General features: G+C 39.0%; 1 protein-coding gene across 1 annotated transcript in view; it reads right to left on the minus strand.

Annotated features, from left to right (window-relative positions):
- The window catches only part of LOC126175368 (protein kinase C-binding protein NELL1-like), a 931698-nt gene that overhangs the window by 227196 nt on the left and 676543 nt on the right, over positions 1–27959 (minus strand). The window contains exon 7 of the mRNA XM_049922135.1: positions 17875–17968. Within this exon, the coding sequence (XP_049778092.1) occupies positions 17875–17968 (94 nt within the window). The remainder of the gene's footprint in view (positions 1–17874; positions 17969–27959) is intronic.

A 27959-nucleotide genomic window follows, 5' to 3' on the forward strand; every position in this document is an offset into this window, starting at 1 on the left:
CAGCATGACATATGGTGAGACAAATATTCTTGCATCCAGCATGACCTACTGGGATTCAACCATTAAAAATTGGTTGAAATTGATTCAAGGAATTACTGAATCATTATATACACAGGACTTCATTTCAGCACAGTGTGGGCACCAGTGTTGGTGACAAATATATGAATGTGTGTCATCTTTTCTTTCAGACATCTCTAAAAGAACAAAACCATGTGGAAACCACAGCTGTGATACATATTATGTAAACTGAAGAGGGAGTTATACAGAATCAGAGTGACAAGTGAAAATGTGTGCTGGACCGGGACTCGAACTCAGGCTCTCCTGCTTACTAGACAGTTGCATTAACCACTGGATGCAGTGTTTATCACAAAAGCGCAGACTAACTCAGCACACTCCCCAGCTGAATCACATTTCTGCCTAACACCACCTACCTGCATTCCCCCATCCATGTCCTCCATGTTTCCTAATTTTAGAGTCCCTCCGGAGGTCGAACATGAATGTGCATCCTCACTGAAGATTGTGGATTCAATGCAATTGAGGTGAATGAATTATATGAATGCATGGTGTCTGTTCTTCTGGACATATCTGAAAGAACAGACACCAAACAGAATCCACGGCAGTGATACATTTTATGTAAAAGTGAGTCAGCTGTGGAATGCATCAAGATAGTTTGCACATTTATGATAAACACTGTGTCCAGGTGGCACAGTAGTTAATGCAACTTCCAAGTAAGCAGGAGATCTCAGATTCGAGCCCCATTCTGGCACACATTCACACTTGCTGTCACTGATTCTGCTTAAAGTCCTGATGCACATGATATCATTGATTCCTTCCTCTTCATTTTCTTTCTCTCCCCTCCCCTCTCAGTTTCCGTAATATGTATCACAGTTGCAGATTCCATGTAGTATCTGTTCTTTTACACATGTCTGAAAGAACAGACACAAGCATTCATATAAGTGATTCACCTCAATGGTCAATGAATCCACAATCTTCAGTGTAGATGCACATTTACAGCTGGAATTTAAAATTATTGAGCATGGAGGATGTGGATGGGTTCTGCAGACAGGTGGCTCTAGGTGGCAATGTGTGTTAGCTGGGGAGCATACTGAGATAGTCTGTGCATTTGCAATAAACACTGTGTCTGGGTGGCACAGTGGTTAACCTAATTGCCTAGTAAGCAGGTTATCCCAGATCTGAGTCCTGGTCTGGCACAGATTTTCACTGATTGCCACTGATTCCACATAAATTCTGATGCAGCTGATATCACTAGTTTCTCCCCTTTCCTTTCTCCCCCACCCACTTTCAATTTACACAACATCATCAATTTCAGGAAAATGAATCCAGTAAGAACACCCTAATGGGACTCAAAGTCAGGAGGGCTAGGCTGGGAACCAATAACGTGGCTCAACAAATGTTGGAGCCAATGGTTTGTGTCCAGGATTTTCAAACTACACAGAATAGGTCCATATTTAGTTTTTCTGGCAAAGGTACAGAAGCAAACCTCATTTGTGATGATGTTATAACATATCCTCTCCTTAGGACACCTATACTTTTCTTCCAAAAGACACATAAAATGGCTTACCACTACAACTCCCTACAGTTGCTTCTGAAAATAACAGCTCCTTCATAGAAATAGTACCATACATTGAGCACTGTCTGCAGTGGTGTAGTAGTTATGCCACTGGCTGGCAACATGTGTGTCACTAGTTCAGCCCCAACTCCTGTAATTATTTAATGTTTCAGATTTGTACGAGGTGCATTCAAGTTCTACGGCCTCCGATTTTTTTTCTAATTAACTACTCACCCGAAATCGATGAAACTGGCGTTACTTCTCGACGTAATCGCCCTGCAGATGTACACATTTTTCACAACGCTGACGCCATGATTCCATGGCAGCGGCGAAGGCTTCTTTTGGAGTCTGTTTTGACCACTGGAAAATCGCTGAGGCAATAGCAGCAAGGCTGGTGAATGTGCGGCCACGGAGAGTGTCTTTCATTGTTGGAAAAAGCCAAAAGTTACTAGGAGCCAGGTCAGGTGAGTAGGGAGCAATCACTTCAAAGCTGTTATCACGAAGAAACTGTTGCGTAACGTTAGCTCGATGTGCGGGTGTGTTGTCTTGGTGAAACAGCACATGTGCAGCCCTTCCCAGACGTTTTTGTTGCAGTGCAGGAAGGAATTTGTTCTTCAAAACATTTTCGTAGGATGCACCTGTTACCATAGTGCCCTTTGGAATGCAATGGGTAAGGATTATGCCCTCGCTGTCCCAGAACATGGACACCATCATTTTTTCAGCACTGGCGGTTACCCGAAATTTTTTTGGTGGCGGTGAATCTGTGTGCTTCCATCGAGCTGACTGGCACTTTGTTTCTGGATTGAAAAATGGCATCCACGTCTCATCCATTGTCACAACCAATGAAAAGAAAGTCCCATTCATGCTGTCGTTGCATGTCAACATTGCTTGGCAATATGCCACATGGGCAGCCATGTGGTCGTCCGTCAGCATTCGTGGCACCCACCTAGATGACACTTTTCACATTTTCAGGTCGTCATGCAGGATTGTGTGCACAGAACCCACAGAAATGCCAACTCTGGAGGTGATCTGTTCAACAGTCATTCAGCAATCCCCCAAAACAATTCTCTCCACTTTCTCGATCATGTCGTCAGACTGGCTTGTGCGAGCCCGAGGTTGTTTCGGTTTGTTGTCCCACGATGTTCTGCCTTCATTAAACTGTCGCACCCACGAACGCACTTTCGACACATCCATAACGCCATCACCACATGTCTCCTTCAACTGTCAATGAATTTGAATTGGTTTCACACCACGCAGATTCAGAAAACGAATGATTGCACACTGTTCAAGTACGGAAAACGTCGCCATTTTAAGTATTTTAAACAGTTCTCATTCTCGCCGCTGGCGGTAAAATTCCATGTGCCATATGGTGCTGCCATCTCTGGGACGTATTGACAATGATCGTGGCCTCATTTTAAAACAATGCGCATGTTTCTATCTCTTTCCAGTCCGGAGAAAAAAAATCAGAGGTCTTAGAACTTGAATGCACCTCGTAATTTCTTGAAGGTTCTGGAATTTGCTTATTTATGGAATATTGCAATTTACTAGACAAATCTATATATGAATGAGTGAGAGAACTCTTGATTGAGATTAGCAGTTCAACTCTGCATATGTTTCATTTATCTGTATAAACATGCTTTCGGTGTGGAGTGTTGGTAGTTGTTGATGCCCCTACTCTCATTACTGGCACTTGCTCTGGAGTCTACTGAAAATATTGCACACTGTCAATGAAAACATTCAATGTTACACCTAAGATGAACTCAGGCAGTTACTACAGTAGAGTGTCAATTATCCGAACCTCGGTCAACCGAACGACCGCTTAACCAAACTGTGTACTCGCTCACACCTGTTACTCTCCCACCCTACCGTCCATCATCCCCCTCACTCCCAAACCAAGTTTCCCACAGTAGTCGCCACACGGGGCCACAGCTTCTGAGGCATTCACTTGTTTAGGTACTGCCTTGCGATGGTTTGAAGCTCAAGATAAAAGTGACCAGTTTCAAATATCTGTAATGAAAAAAGTACGTGACTTAGCTGCTCGTAAGCGTGTAGGCTTGCTTAGACAGACCAAAATAAAGGATTTTTTTAAACATTGATTTTGTATACTGTGTGTATTGTTCATGCAAAATGCGTATGTAATATGTATATATTTTTGTTTAATAAACTGTGCCACATACTATATATTCCTTCTGAAGTTGCCTTTGTATGTTACTTTGTAATACTAAAAGAGATGCCGGTTTTATGAATAAATTTACTGTACAGTACTTCTTTTTGGCAAATAAACATGTACAGTTCGATTATACGAACAAACCAGTTTTCCGAACACCCATCTCCCGCAATTACTTCAGATAATCGACGCTCTACTGTACTTTGAGAAAGCAAAATATGTCACAGTTACTGACTTGATTTTCATTGTGCTTTTTTTGTTATATTTGATAGATCCATTGCGGGGAACCAGATACAGCATCCACGACATCCGCCATGACAACCGACACTGCAGCGCTCCACAATGGACACAGCCAACACCAGGAGCTCTACATCACCCCCGCCTAACGCAGCCTGGCCGCTGTGTTGGTTCCACAGCAACTTCAGTGATGCAGCCAGGAATTGTCGCAGCCCTTGCATAGCGGGAAACGCAGCTCGTGAGGCACCATAGGCGCAGCACCTCACGCACAGGAATAAAGACATCTTGCGGCAGCTACAGCATCTAACATGGTAAGCGCCGACAGTTGTCTATTCGCTCTTGACCTCATCTCAGGAACTAAATTCCTCACTGACAGTGGTGCTGGTATAAGTGTAATACCCCCAGCTCTCGCACCTACTGTGTTAACTTCCTCGCCCAGACTTTTATGCGCGGCTAACGACTCTCATATTAAAGTGTTAGGTACAGTGCCTTTAATGCTCAAACTGTCAAAATACTTGAAGTTTTTGTGGACTTTTCATGTGGCACGGGTGACTTGTCCTGTCTTAGGCATTGACTTTCTGTGACACCACAAATTTTCAATAGACATTCCGTGAAGTACATTAGTCCACCAACCTTCACAAAAGACTATTGCCCTTACGGCCACTGCGTCTGTATCACCCATTTGGTCAACAAACATTGACATTTCACTATTGCAGACTGAATGCGCTCTTCTTGCGGCCAAGTTAACTAGTAAAAGTTGCGATGTGCTACTACAATGACAAGAAATCAGTGAACTCAAGCAAACGCAGGCCAAGCTCACCTCCCTTATCGAGCGTACCGAACAGGCATTACAGATCACGAAATCCAAACTCACCTCACTTCAAGGTATTTGCTCTTCGCACAACCTGACGTGTGCTCAAATCATTGACTCATTGCACGAGTGTTCGAACACTAATGACATGCCTCACATGCGTGGCATGTTATCAATCATGAACGGTGCATTTCACAAACTCAATATGACCGAGGGCCCTCCAGTCAGACACCGGCCACGATGCCTGAATCCACACAAACTCAAAGTGGTGAAAGCAATCATCTCGGACCTATTAAACACAGGCATTGTACGCCCATCCTCCAGTGACTGGTTGTCACTGATTCATCCCACACTGAAGAAAGATGATTCCTACAGACTCTGTGGTGACTATAGACATCTCAATAACAGCACAATCATGGACAATTATCCAGTACCGAACATTCAGGACTTCGCTTCTCAGTTGGCAGTTGCTAAAATTTTCAGTGTGGTAGACTGTGAGAAAGCGTATCACCAAATACCAGTGTACAAACAAGATATCCCTAAAACGGACATCACCACACCCTTCGGCGTCTTCGAATATGTTTACATGCCTTACAGATTGAAAAACGGCGTCCAAACCTGGCTGAGGTTCTTAGATACAGTGTTATGACCCCTACCTTTCTGCTACGTATACCTAGACGACATTTTGATCTTTTCTTCCTCTCAGGAGGAACACATGCTTCACATCTGGGCACTGTTTGACACATTAAAATCCCACAGTGTGATCGTCAACAAAGACAACTGCAAACTGAGACAGGATTCTGTTGTTTTTCTAGGGCACATAGTTTCAGCCGATGGTGTCCGGCCCACACAAGAGAAAATGGACATTATCAAACAGCTGCCGATACCAGAAACATACCATGAACTCCGCCGGTTCTTAGGAATGATCAATTTTTTCCGCTGCCACATTCCAAGAGCCGCCAAACTACAGGTCCCCCTCACAGACGCACTGCGCGGAATACAAACGTCAGGCAATAGGCGTGTGCCGTGGACAGAGGTCATGCGTGCGTCTTTCAAAAAACTCAAAACCGCACTCACAGAAGCCACACACTTGCCCATCCACACTCGGATGCAACACTTTCACTCACCAAGGACGCTAGCGAAATATCTATCGGCGCAGTACTTCAACAACACAGAGGAGAGGTGGTGCAACCTCTTAAGTTTTTTTCAAAAAAACTTTCTCCCTCTCAGTGCAAATGGTCCACTTTCAACAGAGAGCTCTTAGCTGTCTACAAAGCCATTAGATATTTCTGCAAAGATGTTGAGGGATGCTCCCTCACGATCTTTACAGACCACAAACCCCTCACCCAAGCACTCACAAACCCTCCAGCTGACCCACCTCCTAGGAGGTTCCGTTATTTCGACCTCATTTCACAGTACACAACTAATGTACAATACGTTTGAGGATCCGACAACATAGCCGCTGATTATTTCCCCTGGATCTCGGGCATATCTTCCTCAATCGACTTTGATGCTCTTGCTCAGGCGCAAATGAATGATGACTCCTTGGCGAGCCTTTTATCTGACGATAATCACTCTCTGCGCCTGGCGTGCAAGATGATCCATGGCACAATCTTGGATATATGGTGTGACACTTCCACTGGCGTGCCACGCCCACTCATCCCCTCCTCTTTGCGTCGCTTGGTGTTTGGCGCACTGTACAGTCTCACCCATTTGCACAACTATGCGCATCATCGCCAAGCGTTTTGTATGGCCCTCGCTTTGCGAAGACTGTCGCGACTGGTGTCACACTTGTATTTCATGCTAGCAGTGCAAAGTTTGTCGCCACTGCACGTCCCCTCAGGTATCTTTTGCTCTCCTTCTGGCAGACTCCACAACACCCACATCAACATTGTCGGCCCACTTCCCCCATAGTGCATTGTTTGTAGAGTGTCTGGTTGCTGACTTTGACATTTTTCTCATCAGAAATATGCTTGAACCTATTTTGCTGCACATGTTATTTAAGTTATCCTCCCATGCCATTTGCCTATCCACTATTACATCTATAAATTTATAAATGTCTGTCTCCTTTAGTTCCAGGTCTCCAATCCTGACTGTGATGTTGCCCAAAGTGTGTTTTCTGTTTGCATATACCTGCATATATTTTGTTTTGTTTCCATTTATAAAGAGATTGTTTTTCCCTGAAATAATTGTTTCCACTTTTTATATTTATCGAAGCCTTCTCTTGCAGGTCATCTGTTGTAGAACCGGTAACAACAAATGAAGTGTCATGACTACACTATCAGATACTTATATCACTGACATACAAAATGAAAAGTAGTGGCCAAGGACAGATCCTTGAGGAACTCCATATTTCACCATTTCAAAATTTGAAAACACTTGTAATATTATTTATTATTTTTCACTTTATCTCTACCTACTGCTTTCTATTTTCCAAAAACGATTTAATGATGTCTGCTTCTTTCCCCCTTATACCATAACAATGAAGCTTTTCTAATAGGATGTCATGACATCAAAATGAAATGCTTTAGATAGGAACAGGAACATACCACAGACTTCCTTCTGTTCACCAAGTGCTATAGTTTGAAGAATTAAGAATTCAGCTATTGCTGTTTTGGTAGATTTGCCCTTTCTGAATCCATGTTGTTCATCATTGAGAATATTGTATATTTGTATAAAATTTAATAGTCTCACTTTTATTATATTAGAGAGTACAGATGAAATAGTTATAGGTCTGGGTGGATTTTGTATCCTCCTTTATGTATAGGGATTACTTGACTCTTTTTCAGGCACATTAAAAATATTCCTTTTGCTACAGATAAGTTAATAATGAACCATGGACCTTGCCATTGGTGGGGAGGCTTGCGTGCCTCAGCAATACAGATGGCCGTACCATAGGTGCAACCACAATTGAGTGATATCTGTTGAGAGGCCAGACAAACATGTGGTTCCTGAAGAGGGGCAGCAGCTTTTTCAGTAGTTGCAGGGGCAACAGTCTGGATGATTTACTGATCTGGCCTTGTAACACTAACCAAAATGGCCTTGCTGTGCTGGTACTGCAAACAGCTGAAAGCAAGGGGAAACTACAGCCATAATTTTTCCTGAGGGCATGCCGCTTTACTGTATGGTTAAATGATGATGGTGTCCTCTTGGGTAAAATATTCCGGAGGTAAAATAGTCCCCCATTCGGATCTCCGGGCGGGAACTACTCAAGAGGACGTCATTATCAGGAGAAAGAAAACTGGTGTTCTATGGATCGGAGCGTGGAATGTTAGATCCCTTGATCGGGCAGGTAGGTTAGAAAATTTAAAAAGGGAAATGGATAGGTTAAAGTTAGATATAGTGGGAATTAGTGAAATTTGGTGGCAGGAGGAACAAGACTTTTGGTCAGGTGAATACAGAGTTATAAATACAAAATCAAATAGGGGTAATGCAGGAGTAGTTTAATAATGAATAAAAAAATAGGAGTGCGGGTAAGCTACTACAAACAGCATAGTGAACGCATTATTGTGGCCAAGATAGACATGAAGTCCACACCTACTACAGTAGTACAAGTTTATATGCCAACTATCTCTGCAGATGATGAAGAAATTGATGAAATGTATGATGAGATAAAAGAAATTATTCAGGTAGTGAAGGGAGACGAAAATTTAATAGTCATGGGTGACTGGAATTCGAGAGTAGGAAATGGGAGTGAAGGAAACATAGTAGGTGAATATGGAATGGGGGTAAGAAATGAAAGAGGAAGCCGCCTGATAGAATTTTGCACAGAGCATAACTTAATCACAGCTCACACTTAGTTCAAGAATCATAAAAGAAGGTTGTATACACGGAAGAATCCTGGAGATACTAGAAGGTATCAGATAGATTATATAATGGTAAGACAGAGATTTAGCAAGAGCAAAATTATTAAGTAATGATAGATTAATAAGGCAGGCTAGTAACAAGTCCAGAATGATGTGGAAAATGGTAAAAAAAGAAACTGGGGATCAAACTAAAGAACAGGAAATCAATCTTAAAAATAATGAAAATATACCCACAGAAAAAGATGCCATGGCAAACCATGTAAACAATTATTTTGTAAACATTCCCCTTACTTTAAGTAGTAAATTTAAGCAACAACCAACAGTGACGAATCCAACGGTAAATACCAGCATGATGGCAGTCCCAACAGATGAGCATGAAGTTCTAAAAGTCATTAAATGCTTGAAATCCAAAATGTCCTCTGGGTTGGATGATTTATCTGTATCAATAATTAAGAAAATTGCTCCATGTGTTGTCAAACCTATAGTGCACATAGCAAACTTGTCCCTTAGTGAAGAGATATTTATGGATAAACTTAAAATCTCTAAAGTGATACCTCTATACAAAAATGGTGACAGACATAAAATAGAAAATTAGTGACCTATATCTCTCCTCCCAGCCTTCTCCAAAATACTTGAGGAATTAATGAAAATCAGGGTTACAAAATATCTAGAAAAACGTAAACCTATAAATAACAGTCAACATGGTTTTCGAGCAGGGCACAGTACAGAAACAGCCATATTAGACTACACATCAGAAATAGTAAGAAATTTGGAGTCAAATAAACAGGTTGTTGGAATTAATCTAGATTCATCCAAAGCCTTCGATACTGTGAACCATGTAATATTACTAGGGAAACTTGAAGCAATAGGCATAAGTTTCTTTAGCTATCCTATATCCAGGTGAAGCTACCCACTTTGTTCAGATACCATTAAGAACAACAACCAGGAAGACTTCGCAAAGTGATGCTACTCTATGATAATGCCTGCCCGCATTTTGCATGGGTAGCTTTGAGAGATGAAATAGTGAAGGTAGCAGAGGATCAAGTAGGTAAAAAGACGAGGGCTAATAGAAATCCTTGGGTAACAGAAGAGATATTGAATTTAATTGATGAAAGGAGAAAATATAAAAATGCAGTAAATGAAGCAGGCAAAAAGGAATACAAACGTCTCAAAAATGAGGGTGACAGGAAGTGCAAAATGGCTAAGCAGGGATGGCTAGAGGACAAATGTAAGGATGTAGAGGCTTATCTCACTAGGGGTAAGATAGATACTGCCTACAGGAAAGTTAAAGAGACCTTTGGAGAAAAGAGAACCACTTGTATGAATATCAAGAGCTCAGATGGAAACCCAGTTCTAAGCAAAGAAGGGAAAGCAGAAAAGTGGAAGGAGTATATAGAGGGTCTACACAGGGGCGATGTACTTGAGGACAATATTATGGAAATGGAAGAGGATGTAGATGAAGATGAAATGGGAGATATGATACTGCATGAAGAGTTTCACAGAGCAAAGAAAGACCTAAGTCAAAACAGGGCCCCGGGAGTAGACAACATTCCATTAAACATTCCATTAAAACTACTGACGGCCTTGGGAGAGCCAGTCATGACAAAACTCTACCATCTAGTGAGCAAGATGTATGAGACAGGCAAAATACCCTCACACTTCAAGAAGAATATAATAATTTCAATCCCAAAGAAAGCACGTGTTGACAGATGTGAAAATTACTGAACTATCAGTTTAGTAAGTCACGGCTGCAAAATACTAAGACAAATTCTTTACAGACCAATGGAAAAACTGGTAGAAGCCGACCTCGGGGAAGATCAGTATGGATTCCGTAGCAATGTTGGAACACGTGAGGCAATACTGACTTTAAGACTTATCTTAGAAGAAAGATTAAGGAAAGCCAAACCTATGTTTCTAGCATTTGTAGACTTAGAGAAAGCTTTTGACAATGTTGACTGGAATACTCTCTTTCACATTCTAAAGGTGCAGTGATAAAATACAGGGAGTGAAAGTCTATTTACAATTTGTACAGAATCCAGATGGCAGTTATAAGAGTCGAAGGGTATGAAAGGGAAGCAGTGGTTGGGAAGCGAGTGCGACAGGGCTATAGCCCATACCTGATGTTATTCAATCTGTATATTGAACAAGCAGTAAAGGAAACAAAAGGAAAGTTCAGAGTAGGTATTAAAATCCATGGAGAAGAAATAAAAACTTTGAGGTTTCCCGATGACATTGTAATTCTGTCAGAGACAGCAAAGGACTTGGAAGAGTAGTTGTACAGAATGGACAGTGTCTTGAAAGGAGGATATAAGATAAACACCAACAAAAGCAAAACAAGAATAATGGAAGGTAGTCAAATTAAGTCGGGTGATGCTGAGGGAATTAGATTAGGAAATGAGACACTTAAAGTAGTAAAGGAGTTTTGCTATTTAGGGAGCAAAATAACTGATGATGATCAAAGTAGAGAGGATATAAAATGTAGACTGGCAATGGCAAGGAAAGTGCTTCTGAAGAAGAGAAATTTGTTAACATTGAGTATGGATTTAAGTGTCGGGAAGTCGTTTCTGAAAGTATTTGTGTGGAGTGTAGCCATGTATGGAAGTGAAACATGAACAATAAATAGTTTGGTCAAGAAGAGAATAGAAGGTTTCGAAATGTGGTGCTACAGAAGAATGCTGAAGATTAGATGGGTAGATCACATAACTAACGAGGAGGTATTGAACAGAACTGGGGAGAAGAGAAGTTTGTGGCTCAACTTGACCAGAAGAAGGGATCGGTTGGTAGGACATGTTCTGAGGCATCAAGGGATCACAAATTTAGCATTGGAGGGCAGCATGGAGGGTAAAAATCGTAGAGGGAGACCAAGAGATGAATACACTAAACAGATTCAGAAGGATGTAAGTTGCAGTAAGTACTGGGAGATGAAAAGGTTGCACAGGATAGAGTAGCATGGAGAGCTGCATCAAACCAGTCTCAGGACAGAAGACCATAACAACAACAAAAAGTTTATCAGACAGGCTAATGGCTTTACACCCCATTGAAAACAGCAATTAATTAGTTTAGTGGATATACCATCTAATCCCTCAGTGTTTTTTGTTTTTAGACTATACATTATTTTTACAATTTCTGATTCGTTAGCTGGGATAAGGGATAAGCATTTTGTCTCATCTGGAATGTTTATTGTGTTTATTTTGGAAGTATTATTTTGAGTTATTAATTTGTCCACAACTTCAATATAATGTTTGTTTAAAGTATAGATGACATTCTGTGCATCCCTGAGTTCCCTCCCATTTATCTCAAGTGTTACGTTATCAGTGTTTTCCACACCTACACGTTTACTCTTTTCATTTATGAGAAACCATATGCTCTTAGTGATACTTGTTGAGGTTGCTATCTTATTTTCATAATGTGTTGATTTAGTCTGTTTTATCAGTTTGGTGTATGTTTTCTTCTTTTCCCTATATGCATCCCTATTTTCTTGGGTTAGCCTTAACTGACAGTTTTCATGCATGCTTTTCACCTCTTCCCTCTTCCTCTTTACCTCTCCTGTGATCCTATTTTTATTCTTCTTCTCATTTATTTCTCTACTTACTAATGGACATGGAACATCTGTGTAATGGCCTAATGTTTTGCAGAATGATTTCCATCCTTTATCTATGTTTCCTGTTAAGTATACATGGTGCCCCAAAAAGAATGACCAAATTTTAACTGTAATAATATTGAGACAAATGTCACTAGTTAGCTGAAACAGCACTAGATGTAGTCGGCATGGTCTAGAGTTTCAGAAAAAATCTGGTAGATGTTCCTATGAGTGCTGGCCTGGAGCGTGCAGCCAGTATCGTGCAATATAGTGTCCGCGCAACAGAAGGCATAATGTGTTATTGAATTTAGTTGTACTCAATCAGTGATCACAGTTTAGCGGGTGTTTCATATTCTATTTTGTGCTAGACCACCATCACAAAGAACATTCAGCGGTGGTATAAACAGTTTGAAGAAACAGGGTGCCTCTGTAAAGGCAAAAGTCCTGGCCGGCCACGCATTTCTGAACAACCAGTGGAGTCTATGCTTCATGCTAGCTGAGAACTTGCTTTACCGTGCATGACAGTGTGGCGTGCGTTAGGGCATCGTTTAGCCCTCAAACCATACTGATTACAACTGGTACAAGCTCATGAGTCACCAAAAGTGAATGTTTTTTGTGCTGTTTCGCAAAGCAACGTTTATGGACCCTTCTTTTTTGAGGAAGAAATCATAACATGACAATCATACCTTGCAGTGCTATGGAACTGGTTATTCCCACAACTTGACTCTGACAATTTCATCAGTGAGATGGAGCACCACCACAGTGGCACAACAATGTGTGCAGTTTCCTCAATGCCAACATGCCTCAGTGTTGGAGAGGGTCTACAGGATCATGAGACCAGGCTTTACACTCTTGGCACTCTTGGCCTCCTAGGTCCCCTGACTCAACACCATGTGATTTCTTCCTGTGGGTATATGTTAAACATTGTGTTTACATTCCTCCCTTACCTCATGACACTGATGAACTAAAAACCAGAATCTCAGCTGCTGTAGCTTCAGTGACAGAAGACACCTTACACTCAGTTTGGGATGAATTTGGCTATCGGCTAGATGTTGTCTGTGTAGCCAATGGAGGACATATTGAACATTTATGATTGATTTTTACAAACTTCTGTCTTTTCTGAGTAATTTAGTATGCAATTTGTTGGTGTTAAGCCCTTCCTCCTAATGAATAATTTTTTTTTAAATCGGGTCATTCTTTTTGGGACACCCTGTACTTCACTAAAGTTTTTGGTTTCCAGTAGCCTTTGTAGCCTATCTATGTTTGTTTACTTAGTTTGTCTTAACTCTTTAAATCTTTTTTCTGGCTTTCCTGTGTCGCCTGCTAATTTAACTACTACCCCATAGTGGTCTGCAATGATCATATGTATGACCTGTACCGTCTGCCTGCTCTGTTGTACATTAGTGATCACATGATCTATTAATGTTTCTGTATTTTTACAGTATCTCTTGGGACTGTCTACTGCTAAATAAACTCCTTAAGTTTTAATCAGATCTTGAAAACTCCTTGTATAACAGTTGCCTTTTACTGTATTAATATTTAGGTCACTAGCTACAATTATATATGAGAATTCCCTGCTAGCCTTGTCTAATAGTACTTCTAACTCTTTTAGAAGGCCACTTATCTGACTGTTTGGCGATTTGTAGATATCTATTATCACAGATTTTTCCCATAGGTTGTCTGTATTGCTGCAGCTTCAAACAGCATTTCTGTACAGTTGTCTACCAGCCATGGAATGATACCCTCTATTTTACTGTGTACATGGACTGCCACCCATCCACCCATATGTTCAGATCTGCAGAAATTAGCAATTTTTTTTATATTCCTGTATGTTGTAAACATTAATTTCATTTCCTTTCAGCCCATGTTCTGACATAACAAATATATGTGGTAATTCTGCAGCTACTAGTACTTCTATCTGTTCTAATTTACTGGATGCATACTGTACATTCTGCTGCAAGATTCTTATATTAGAAATATTTGTGCTGGTGTTTTGGTTTTCTATGGCACCTTTCTTTTTACCTACTGGTACAAAAAATCCTGCTCCTTGAGATGCTTTTGCTTCTTTGTTCTTTCTCCTCTCCCGTATCTCGCCTGCGGGATCTCTGTCTCAGCTTCCCCTTCTGCAGATGATGACACAGCTTCTTCTGCTAGTGATGACATTACTCCTTCTGCTGGTGATGACACTGCCTCTTTTTCTGCTGCTGATGACACTGCTTTTCCCTCCTTTGCAGGGCAGCATGATGTTTCCTCTTCTTTTCTTTCATCGTTTGGAAGTTTTGAGTCTGTTACTGGATACAGTATTGTATCTTCAATTTCTTCCCTCATTGACAGTGGAATAGGTCTATTTACCTGTTCTTATGTGCCACTAATTTTTTCTAATATTTCTCTGCACAGAATTTCTGTACCATAGTTGTTTCTGCACAGGCCATGCTTTGTGAAATGTTCTCTCACTGAGCTTGTTGCTTCAATAAATGTAACATTAGAGAAAAAGCTACACATCTTCCTGAATTTCCTGTTTGTGTTGACGATTTCACTGTTTACACATGAAGCTTCTATCAGGTCATGCCTGTGTGGAATGCTTATGACATATACATCGGAATGTATAAGTTTTCCTAAAGTTGTTGCTTCAATAAATGTAACATTAGAGAAAAAGCTACACATCTTCCTGAATTTCCTGTTTGTGTTGACGATTTCACTGTTTACACATGAAGCTTCTATCAGGTCATGCCTGTGTGGAATGCTTATGACATATACATCGGAATGTATAATTTTTCCTAAAGTTTCTCTTAGAGCCCTGGTTGCATTTAAACTTTCGTTCATATATACATCATTTCCTCCCCCAGTAATAATACATCCTCAAAGTGTGTCGTCCTGCCACAGGTTTCATGCCCTTGAAAGTTATACTAGGGAAGAAAATGACAATGTAAGGTACTGGCCTGAGCCAGTGGCAAGAACACAAGATGATCTCTGGAGAGTAACTCTATGTGGGAGGAGACGACAGAAATGAGTCCTTTAGGCTTTCATCTTTGCAAGATGCAGATGGATGCTGCTGTTGAAGGCTTTTGGATGGAATATTGCATAAATGGCATGCTGTGTTCTTTTGAGAGCCAAAACTGTCTTAAGGGACTGTAGTCCATTTTTTTTTTTTTTTTTTTTTTTTTTTTTTTTTTTTTTTTTTTTTTGCCCTGCAGAAGAAACAAATTAATGCAGAAATGTAAAAAGTTGACCAAAATGAGACTTGACACAAGCACTTCATTTACCGGAAACATTATTTAGATGGCTTAAGGAACTTTTCTTTTTAAATTATATTATGTCATGTAACTTGTTCCTTAATCTTGGGTTGATGCATAAGTTTGTAGCATTTTCCATAAATTCAATAAACACAACATATACACATAACAGAGACTTTAGTCATCAATAATATATTCTCAGTAGGTGTGGAATTTTGTCAGTTTAGGAGAATGCGGGCAGGCATTATCATGGAGTAGCAACACTTTGCGCAGTCTTCCTGGTTGTTGATCTTGGATTGCATCTGCAAGATGTCTCAGCTGTTGACAACAAATGTCAGCAGTGAATGTTACACTCTGGGGAAGCAATTCATAGTACAACACACCATCACTGTCCCTCCAGATGCAAAACATTAACTTTTGCAAATGTATGCAGGTCTTTATATGGGGAGTTGCTGCTTTGTTTAGGCTCAACCATATCTTTCTTTTCTTTGTGTTATCATAAAGACACAACTTTTCATCAGAAGTAATGATACATGATAGGAATGATCAATCTTGTTCGTGAGCCAGCTGATGACGAGCAAGCAGGGATGCACATATGGCCATCACCTGATTTTGTGAGTTTGGCTTAGAGCATGTGGCACCCGTACTCCCAGTTTCTGAATCTTCCCTATTGCATACAAATGTTGCACAATGGTGGAATCATCACAGTTCATCACACTTGGCATTTATCAAGTACACTGATGTGGACTGTTGTGGATTACTACTTTTAAACTATCATAAAGCCATGAAGGCCTTCCTGAACATGGAGAGTCAGTAATGTCAGAATGATTCTCCATAAAATTAGAGAACCATTATCTTGCAGTGCTCTGTCCAATGGCATTATCCCCACACATGGTGCAAATGTTTCTGGCTGCCTCCATTGCTGTCACTCCCCTGTTGAATTCAAACAGAAGAATATGTCAGAAATGTTCCAATGTCTCCATTTGGCACTCCCTTTTCTAGCATCCATGGCTCTACTCACTATCTCCAAATGACAAAATGATAATAATCAAACTCAGATAGCAACAGTGAACTACAAATTAAAAAATGACAACTGATACATAAATTCATAGCAACCGGAACAGTAACATGCAAAAAAAAAAAAAAAAAAAAAAAAAAAAAAAAAATGCTACTAACTTATCCACCAATTTAATACTATCATCAGACTGGAACTTAGAATTCCCCAACAAAATTCTTGGTCATTACACAGTAAATTCTATGCTGAAGCATGGTGCCATCTGTCATTTTATTCAGCATAGGATTCCATTTTGATCACAGATCCATAACAGGAATTTATTCACAGGAAAAATTAGTCAGCACCAGGAGACCTTGAGGTCAACACTGTGGAAGACCATCTTTAGTTTTGACAGAAACCTCAACTTGGTGAGGAAGACAGCCTATAAGTTTCTTTAGCTATCCTATATCCAGGTGAAGCTACCCACTTTGTTCAGATACCATTAAGAACAACAACCTGGAAGACTGCGCAAAGTGATGCTACTCTATGAAAATGCCTGCCCTCATTTTGCATGGGCAGCTTTGAGAAATGAAATAGTGAAGGTAGCAGAGGATCAAGTAGGTAAAAAGACAAGAGCTAATAGAAATCCTTGGGTAACAGAAGAGATATTGAATTTAATTGATGAAAGGAGAAAATACAAAAATGCAGTAAATGAAGCAGGCAAAAAAGAATACAAAAGTCTCAAAAATGAGAGCGACAGGATGTGCAAAATGGCTAAGCAGGGATGGCTAGGGGACAAATGTAAGAATGTAGAGGCTTATCTCACTAGGGGTAAGATAGATACTGCCTACAGGAAAGTTAAAGAGACCTTTGGAGAAAAGAGAACCACTTGCATGAATATCAAGAGCTCAAATGGAAACCCATTTCTAAGCAAAGAAGGGAAAGCAGAAAGGTGGAAGGGGTATATAGAGGGTCTGCTCTCTAGATTGGTAGAAATTCTTTTGAAGGTCTTCCTGTTGCAACCAATGCTTCATTTATGATACTACTTAAAAATTTAAATACATAATAATAAAAAACAATTTATATCACATTCAAAGGTGCTGACTAATGGGACTGCAAATATGTTAATGGCTTTACTGTCTCTTTCTTTTCAAGAAATTTTCATACCATCTAGAACCTGAATGAGAGATACAGAATGAATGTATAATCTTTAAGCAAATGAAGAATTATGTCATCAAGGTAATAATCTCAATTGATGTCTGTTACATAATCTTAAGTAGAAGTATTAATTTAAGTTTCACATGATCGGAATTTCTGATGTCCAAAACATTTATTTTGAGTAGTTAAGTTAGTTCCATGGCATTGATACTCACAGTCATAGAATATTGTCAAATTCTACAGAAATTATTTGTTCATATCAATTACAAACAATTAGGAACATGCAGAAATACAGTGAAAAAACAAGCAGGTTCTTACTTCGGCAGACAGGGCAGCATTTTCCGGGTTCACGGACAGGATTCTTACAGTTGACTTCTGGACACTGCACAGGTCGACACTGAATATCTCCATGCTGTGACAGAATACCAGTGTAATTTATCTATGTTAATCCAATGCAAACTATGGAAACATTTCTCATTTTACTAATATTCTAGTACACATGAAAATTATGGAATTGAAACTCGTAATTAAATGAGACTGAGTTCCAAAACCTTACTCTCTGATAGTCTCCCCTATGTGCCACATTTCCAAGACAAAAGGAAATTATTGGATGATTGGCTGTTTATCTGCTATCTGGGTTTCAGAAATTTATTCTCAACTTTGATATTTCAATTAACAAAATGGCTTGAGAATACAAAAAGAATGCACAACCACTCAAAAAAAGTAAGATAGTTTAGAAGACAGCCACTAACAAAATTATGCACATAATTAAGACTGGAGGAGTAATGGAAGCTGTGTTAGTATTGTACATGCAAAGAAGAAAAGGGGGAGGGGGGTGGGAGTGCGAGAGACAGAGAGAGAGAGAAAGAGAGAGAGAGAGAGAGAGAGAGAGAGAGGGAGAGAGAGAGAGAGAGAGAGAGAGAGAATATAGCTCTAACCAATAAGTTGTACAGTAAACATTAGCATAGATGGTGTGCATAACCAGTACTCTCTCAAACAGCTTACCTATGGAAAGCCTCTTTCTGACCAACACTCACAATGGAATAGACAAAACAGAAAAGTAACATGGGAAGATCAACCACAAATCATGTATCTGATATTGTTATTGAGTCAACTAAGTCAAATATTTACTTTATAAGAGTACAGACTGTCTCTTATGATGGCCAATATTGTGGCTGAGAGTCAAAATTATACCTAGCAGCAGTTTGCTTCCACTCTGTATAACCAATGGCCAGAAAGTTTTTTACACCACTGGTCAAACTGGCAGCTCAGCACAAGGGTTCAGAAAAGATTACTGCTTACAGAAACATTTTTTTGTGTCTGTTGGCTTTTAGCTTGTACCTCCAAGGGGTCAGTGTATTAATTTATGGATTTGGCAATTCTGATCATAGAGGGTGGCTGGATGTCCTTTCTGTTGACACCCCATTCCCTTTGGGATGGGATTTGTGTATCTCATCTTCCTGTGTCTAATGTTATGCCATATGAGAGTGTGTGAAAATTTACTAAATATTTGCACATTGTGGTGGGATGTGGATACCAGCCTGGTCTGATGTAGGAAACCACAGGAGCATCCTTGATCACAAACCGTAGATAAGAATGAGAGTAATAAATAAGATTAAAATTATCACCCTGAATATGAAACAGGGCATACTGTTGTGATACTATATCCCAATTAATCTATGCAGTAGCCACATGAATAAAGACTGTGTTCTGCTCACAAAATTTTCCTGTCAATATCATCAAATTACTTTTTTTTCTGTAGCATTAACAATCCTGATTTTAATTAATTTTGATTTCATGGTATTTCTCTTTTATAAAATCAGCTCATTATTTTCTCAAGGCTCCCACTATAGCAGTTAGGTAGGAGGCCAACAAAAATGCCCAGACTTTCATTAGTCCTGAGTATGAGACTTATATAGTAGCTCACATTTCTGTTTAAGTGGTCTTTCAGTCCACAGACTGGTTTGATACAGCTCTTTTTGTTACTCTATCCGGTGCAAGTCTCTTCAACATGTCATAACACATATTGAACTGAACCTGCTTACTTTAGCTAAGACTTGGTCTCTCTCTTCAATTTTTACTCTAATCAAGCTGTGCCATACATTTGTTTTCTTCTTAGTCTGATTCAGCAGTCCTTCATTAATTATCCAATTTAGCCATTAATCTTCAGCATTCTTTTGCAGCACCACATTTCAAAAGCTTCTCTTTTTGTCTGTTTTGTTCATAAACCATGCTTCACTCCCAGATGCAACAACACATCAGACAAGTACTTACAGAAAAAAAAAGGACTTCCTAATACTGAAATTTATTTAATTTCTCTTTTTCAGAAAAACTTTTCTCGCTGTTGCCAGTCCTCATTTTATATCCTCTCTACTTCAACCAGCATCATTCCTAATATAATTTCCTCAAAATCACCTGATTTAATTCAGCTGCACTCTATTACACCATACATGTCCTCACCAAAGTTACAGCATGATTAAAAATGTACTGTATATAACCACTTCAGGGATCATGACTGATGGTGTTGATCTTCTATTGTAGGTCCTCTGTTGTTTCTGATGCTCATAAATGGCTTTCCACTACAGTGACTATTACGAAAAGTGGCAACTGAAGGTCACACCCTGTGCATGACTTTTCAGGAGCAAAACACTGTGACTTTCCTCCTTTGCAGTTTTGTTGCACATACACACTGAAGTAATGATGGAGATTGTTAAGTGTTCCTGTGCAATATTATGTGTTAATGTGTGTGTTTTCAGACTTTTATGGGAAAGTGCAATGATGAGTTTTGTAGTCAGCATAATGCAGGAGCAAGGGCCAACATGTGCTGCTACACTGGTCAGTGTGCATAAGGGGGCAACAATACATTAAAAATCAAAATAAGTTTATCATATCAACATAAAGAAGTTTTATTACTGATCTGGCCAACAAGGAAGAAGCCAGGAATAACATAAACTTTGCGCAAATTTATAACTGACAGCAAAAGCTAGTGGTGTTTCTATATTTCCGAATCTTCTGTATTCCATATTAACAATGCAGTAACATCATCAGAATCTGCAGATGTGAAAATGCATTTTGATTCTCCATAAAAGGGATATAAATGGCAATGGAGATCTAGAGAATTTGATGATTTTAACAAAAACGTAGCGTGTGGAATCGTATTTGGTTACTATGACAGGAGACAGTATCCAACAGCTAGAAAAATAAGGGCTACCTCTGTGAAAGAATTAATTATTCTGGCTCAGAGACCTCCTTTCCTCATCTTCTACACTCACTTGGTTTTTGATTCAGAAAGTGCAATTATGGATGAAAATTTTTAATTGAATGCAGACACTGTGCAGCAAGAGTTAATTTTTTTTGTGCAATCCACTTTGAGTTCAAGAAGCCTGTAGTATATTTAGATGAAACTTGTGTTCATTCATAGGTGACACAACACAATAATGATGTCTTCGGTGCCACAAAAATTAATTGCACAGTTTTCTTTCTTACTGGAAGTTTCTATGAGGTTCAACAGAACGCAAATTCATCAGCAATGATATTTTTTATTGCACATGTGAAACTGTTTCACTCCTCTTATGGTATTTTATTTTTTATCTTATGGTATTTTATTTTTTAATCTTGGAATGGTTTTATATTTTCATGATAAAATACATATCGCATGCATCATTACACTTTGAGAATACATTTTTTCAGTCCAAGTATGTTAGTGATTTTGTTTTTTCCATAGGGGGAAGTAAAAAAATATTTTCTTGAAAATCTCTTGTAAACTTAGTTTTTATTTTTATATCCTTATGACTGGCAAGAATTTCCTTTTGTAAAATATGCCTTCATATTCCAGACTAAAGGATAATGTCTCTTTTTCATCAGTTTTCAACTTGATTTGCAAAATATTTATTTTATTTTTTTACCTCCAAGAATTTGTGTAATATCAGAAGACATGAATGATTGCCAAATAAATGTACAAATAGCTGAATCCCACTGATTCCATGGTATAAGCCACAACTTACTCATGAAGAAATACTTCAAACTATGCATTTAATTGCAACTTATTTTTCTGAATGTAAGAAATATAAACACTTATTTCATCTATGAGAAACATATATTTCTGTTGTTGGATATTCGTACTTCTTATTATGATATGTACTTTCCTCCACATGTAACAGTTTTGTATGGTGACTAATTATTCACATTTTATTACACTTAACCTGACTTTCTAATACACAAATATTTCTGCAAATGTTATTACTTTTGCTTCAGCAGTGAATCTGCTACCACTGTGGTGACTTATTTGATACTTTAAATAATGTAGTTATTGCATTCCATACAAGTTTCCTGAGATCACATTCACTGATTTGACTGCAAGCGTAAGTAGTGAAGACAACTTCATATTGTTGATAGATATATGAAGTTTTTCAACATAATGTCACGTCTCCTGCTGTTTACTAGCATTTTTTCCCCTCTTTCTTAAAACAAAATGGTATTCTCCAGCAAATATCTGTAAGCTATAAAAGAATCCTACATGAACTGCCCTCTAATGTACAATTTCTTATCTTTCAGGGTCCTTAGGAAACCTCGAAAAAGACATATTTGGTTTCTTCTTCTTGCTGTTGCTGCAATGTGTTGTACTAAAGATGTTCCCAATTGTAAATACCATTCTAAAAACAAATATAAACAACTACAATTCACATTTGCATTCAGACTCAACTGCACAACTTGCTGGCCACTTGGCACACTGCTATCCCAGATGGTAACAAAAACAAGTTGGAGTGTCACAACTGTTATGTTAGACTGTGGTAGTAGTTTGCAATGAAATAATTAATCATATATAAATTTTTCTGGATGTAAACTTCTATATTATTTAAGATTACTAGGTTGAGAGTTCTTGTATCTTTGGTCTTCTTCCCATAATATGTTTTGGTGCATTTTAAAGAGAGTCAGACACATGCTGTTGTAAATGGTACTCAAAAGTCTGTTTTAGTTTGTTCTGCTGAAGATCTGTTCCATAATGTAAAGATTTTATATTTGGCAGTTAGTTGAAATGATCTGAATATATCAACAAATGGGTATAATTCAACATCACAGTTTTTCAGCAAGTCATGTTTTCAATGAAAAGTTGTAAGAAACAGATAAGTAAAATACAATTTATCATTGTATGATCTTCCTTCTCTCAGACATTTAATAGCTACTGTATACTAGTGAAACAACAGCTAAAAATTTGCACTTGAATACACGTTTCTCAGAATGGACACTTTAAATGCTTTTTAATAGAGGCAAGGATCATCACATGTAGAGAAGGAGACTTCAGTACAGCAAAGCTGGCAGATGAGATGACTCTCCTTTCTGAGGATTTTGTGAAAACAGAACAACTACCAGTGGTGTAGTGAGGAATTCCAAAGGCTAATGGAGGCAATCCCGACACAAGAAACTTCAGAAGTGATAGGCCCAGCAAGCCAGCTTCTGAACAAATGAAATTTCTTCCAAACCTAAATGAAGCTTCATATGGAAAAACTGTATTTAAAAAAAAGGTAGAAAAAGAAAACTCTAGCTCCCCCTTGGTAATGATATTAATGGTGGTGCAACATCTGATGCTACATCGCAATCAAAGAGAAGAACACACAAAACTTGATAAGTGACTCTCACCTGAGTAGTCACACTTAATATTCTGACACTACCTGGTATAAAAGAACATGTAAAGTTATGAAAATGAGGAAGATAACATACTTGGACTCAGAAAAACAGATCACCCATCATTTCAAATATCTTGACAATGGTCTCTGATACTGTTTTAGGGACAAATAAACCACTCACAGAAGACAAACAGGAGTAACGTATATGAAATAGTTGAAGATCTACTGTAGAACAAAAAAGTATTACTAAAATGCAAGAAAGTCATCTGTAAAACACACTACATACCCACTTTGACATACAGTTGTGAAACATGGACTGTGAGAAGTAAACACAAGCAGAATTCAATCAGCTGAAATAAGGTTGTTTGTAGCATGATCAGAAAGACAAGGAGGGACAGAATCTGGAATGAAGAAATGCAAAGACAGGCTCAAGTTGTAAGATTAAGAGACAACATAATCTCCCAGCAGTTGAGATGGTACAGACAAATGCCAGCCTTGGGTGTTAACAGGCTATCAAGGCTAATACATGATTTGAAACTCACAGACAAAAGACCAAGAGGAAGACCAAGACTCAGGTGCTAGGATATGGTGAAATCTGACATCAAGCTGAGAGGACATACCTGGGACAGCACTGAAGAGGGAGAGAAGTTGAAGCACCAAAATTGGTAGATGTGCAGGAACCCACTGAATAGTATGGAACGATGTAGGATGCTGACTATGGTTCGAGGCAGAGAGGTCATACCTGGGACAGCACAGAAGAGGGAGAGAACTTTAAGGATCAAAATTGGTAGTTATGTCTCATCTGCAACCCACTGAATAATATGGAACAATGTAGGGTGCTGACTATGGTTCACAGCAAAGGGTCTATAATGAAATTTTTCACAGAACCAATGACAATTTAGTATTTTCTGTAGCGTACTAAAGCTATAAAATAGTTTATTCAAACAATGAAATACAAGCAGTAAATACTATTCATTTTCTGAGGTTACAGAAAGCTGCAATGTCTTTGGGCAAACCATCATAGCCTTGATATTGTACCTCCTTGGAGTTTGATCCATGGATGCTAATGTGGCAGTTGTGTAGCATGTACTGTGATGGTCATGGTGTAATATTTTCATGTAAACTGCTCATTCATGAGAGTACTGTTGGGATACTGAAGAGAAAATATATTAGATATTGTACAGCACTGTGCTCTGTAGGAATATATCTGTCATAAATGTGCAACACGACAACTGACAATTCAATTCTCCCCCCGACTGCCCCTCTGAATCTCCCGCACCAATAATTTGCCCCCCCCCCCCCCCCCTCACCTGTCCAGCACACTGCACCAATACCTTATAATACATAGGTAACTGGAAAACCCGTGTACAAGTATGTGAAGTGCCTCACTTCAGCTGCATTTACAGTATGCAGGCTAATGTTGTCAGGTCCTTTTAGAAGAAAGGTAGTAAGACAGGTTTAAATAATTACTGGCCAGTCTCACTGCTTATCTGCTCCTCAGAGGTAACGGAAAAAAATGTGTGTGCAAGAACTATAATGCTCTTATCACAAAATAAGGTTCAGAAACAGTCTCAATTTGCATTTCAAAAGGGTTTCTCCATTCAGTCTTCAGTTTTTCAAATCAAAAATCAGATTCTACAAAATTGAAATCACCAAATCCTGTCAACAGGTATATTCTGCGAATCATGAATAAAATTTTGCTGTGCAGTTCAAAGTCTTATAGATAAACCCCAATATTATGGTATCAGATATGTGGCTTGTAACAGGTTTTCATACTACCTAACTGTAAGGGTGTAGATTGTAACATTAAGAAATGCAGGAAGTGTACATAAGACAATGTCTTCAGAATGGGAAATAATCACTACTGGGGTCAATATTGAGTCTGCTTCTGTCAATGTTATTTATAAACAATACACCATAATATATCTAAGATGCAGAAATAGTTATCTAGTATGATGGTGGTGATGATGATGATGATGATGATGATGATGATGATGGAGAAACTTCAGCACTCGAAAATGTAAATGAAATTTTCTTGGAAACCAAGAACTGGTTTTCTGGGGAAAAAAAAGTTACTGACCTTATGTAACTCACAATTCATGCAGTTCTAGACTGCACCAGATTGGACCATGCCATTAGATATATTCATGTGAGTAAATCAACAAATCACAAAGAATATTCCCAGTTCTTAGGCTGACAGGAACCTAAACTGTTAGTTGCCTATTACAAATCTCCTTAAATGCCAAAGTTCTGTAATTTTTGCATATCACATAATATCATATTTTGGAGAAGAAAATGTCCACAGGAAGAGCTACATTCAATGAAAATGTGAAAAACTTGACTTACTTTACCTATTTTCAAGCACTAAATGTTTAATGATATTATCTTCTGCCATAGCTCTTCACTAAGGGAGAAAGAGTTGGTTGTACAGAGGCATGTAATGAGGACAACATGTGGTTTCCACTTCAGAAACTCTTTTAGCAAATCTGTTTAAGCAATTTGGCATACTGACAATAGTCTCACAATACATTTAATCCATTATAAAGATTGTTGTTTGAATCAATCACACTCCAAAACAACTGTAGCACTCATAAATATAGTACTAGATGCAGAAATCATTAAACTATCCATCAGTCAGCCTTAGTGTAGCACAGAAAGGAGTGAATACAATCAAATATTGACAAAATTATTTAACTGTATAGATAAAAAATCTACTCACCAAGCAGCAGCAGAACACACACATAAAAGATGGTTGTAATTGGCAAGCTTTCAGAGCCAGTGGCTCCTTCTACAGGCAGAAGGAAGAGGATCCTTTTCCTTCACTCCTCTTCCTTCTGCCTGAAAAAGGAGCCACTGGCTCAGAGAGGTTGCCAATTACAACCGTCTTTTGTGTGTGTGAGCAGATTTTTTTATCTATCCAATTAAATAATTTTGACAGAAAGAAGTGAAGCATGGAAGTCTTCAGTTAGGTACCCAGTGATCACAGCTATGATCCATTGCTAATAACTAAACTATACACTAGCCAAACTGACAGCAATACAAAATTTTAAAATAAAAGCTAAAACAGCTTCCATAATTCCATTCACTTTTGAGTTGGAGAATTCTTTATGAGGAAAACTCAAGTTACAGGGACAATACTTTCAGAATACAAGAAACATGTTAAAAAAAATAGCATTATTTCTAAAAGATCATACAGACACTTCATCAAAAATTTAAAAAAATTTTAAAATGTCATTTGACAATTGCTATACAACAGATATATTCTTTAACATCCTTCATTACTAATATTCCTAATATTTTAGTTATGATGGGAGCCACAGCAAAAGTAATTTTTTTGAATGACAATAATCTTTTGCACCGGCTGTTGTAACTCACAACAGAATATCCTTTTATTTCATCTTTTCACTATTGTGCACTTTCAGCTGTGTAGTCATTTTCAAGTTTCTGAAATTAGTACCACAAGTTACACTACTACAATACAACAAGAAACACTTAGTATCATGAATCTTTTTTCATAAGAAAATTTAAAAAATGAAAACAGCCTGGTGGTTTAGTAAAATATTTTATCATATGATGTTATTCCCTACTGTATGCTGAACACTTTTTAATTATAGCTACTTGTATTTTATTATGTATGAGGTCACCCAAATGCAGTTTCACAATGTATGATCAACGTAAGCTTCCACTGAAAGCCAAATATGTCCATTTGATCAGTTATGCCCTACAAGTTCTCTTATATTTTACTTTACTTTACTTTTTATTCTGCTGACTAAACAACTATTGTTTTGTATTTGTTGTTTTAACAGTGTTAAACATGGCAAGTGTGGCATATATTTCAGCCACTTTAAAATGGCTATACACCCAGATGCATGCAGTATTAAAAAAATATAGAATAACAGGAAATTCTAATCCATTTATGATGTTGAGGACAGAAGATTATTGTCATTCAACTAATATTTCTCTTTTCTTAATGCATATTAAACACCAATAGTTCCATAATTACAAAATAAAGTACATAGTAACCATACAGTTACACTACAAGACTAATTCCTGATGATTTTTATCTGTATGTACACTCCTGGAAATGGAAAAAAGAACACATTGACACCGGTGTGTCAGACCCACCATACTTGCTCCGGACACTGCGAGAGGGCTGTACAAGCAATGATCACACGCACGGCACAGCGGACACACCAGGAACCGCGGTGTTGGCCGTTGAATGGCGCTAGCTGCGCAGCATTTGTGCACCGCCGCCGTCAGTGTCAGCCAGTTTGCCGTAGCATACGGAGCTCCATCGCAGTCTTTAACACTGGTAGCATGCCGCGACAGCGTGGACGTGAACCGTATGTGCAGTTGACGGACTTTGAGCGAGGGCGTATAGAGGGCATGCGGGAGGCCGGGTGGACGTACCGCCGAATTGCTCAACACGTGGGGCGTGAGGTCTCCACAGTACATCGATGTTGTCGCCAGTGGTCGGCGGAAGGTGCACGTGCCCGTCGACCTGGGACCGGACCGCAGCGACGCACGGATGCACGCCAAGACCGTAGGATCCTACGCAGTGCCGTAGGGGACCGCACCGCCACTTCCCAGCAAATTAGGGACACTATTGCTCCTGGGGTATCGGCGAGGACCATTCGCAACCGTCTCCATGAAGCTGGGCTACGGTCCCGCACACCGTTAGGCCGTCTTCGGCTCACGCCCCAACATCGTGCAGCCCGCCTCCAGTGGTGTCGCGACAGGCGTGAATGGAGGGACGAATGGAGACGTGTCGTCTTCAGC

Source organism: Schistocerca cancellata, chromosome 3, assembly GCF_023864275.1.
Source record: "Schistocerca cancellata isolate TAMUIC-IGC-003103 chromosome 3, iqSchCanc2.1, whole genome shotgun sequence".
Lineage (NCBI taxonomy): Eukaryota > Metazoa > Arthropoda > Insecta > Orthoptera > Acrididae > Schistocerca > Schistocerca cancellata.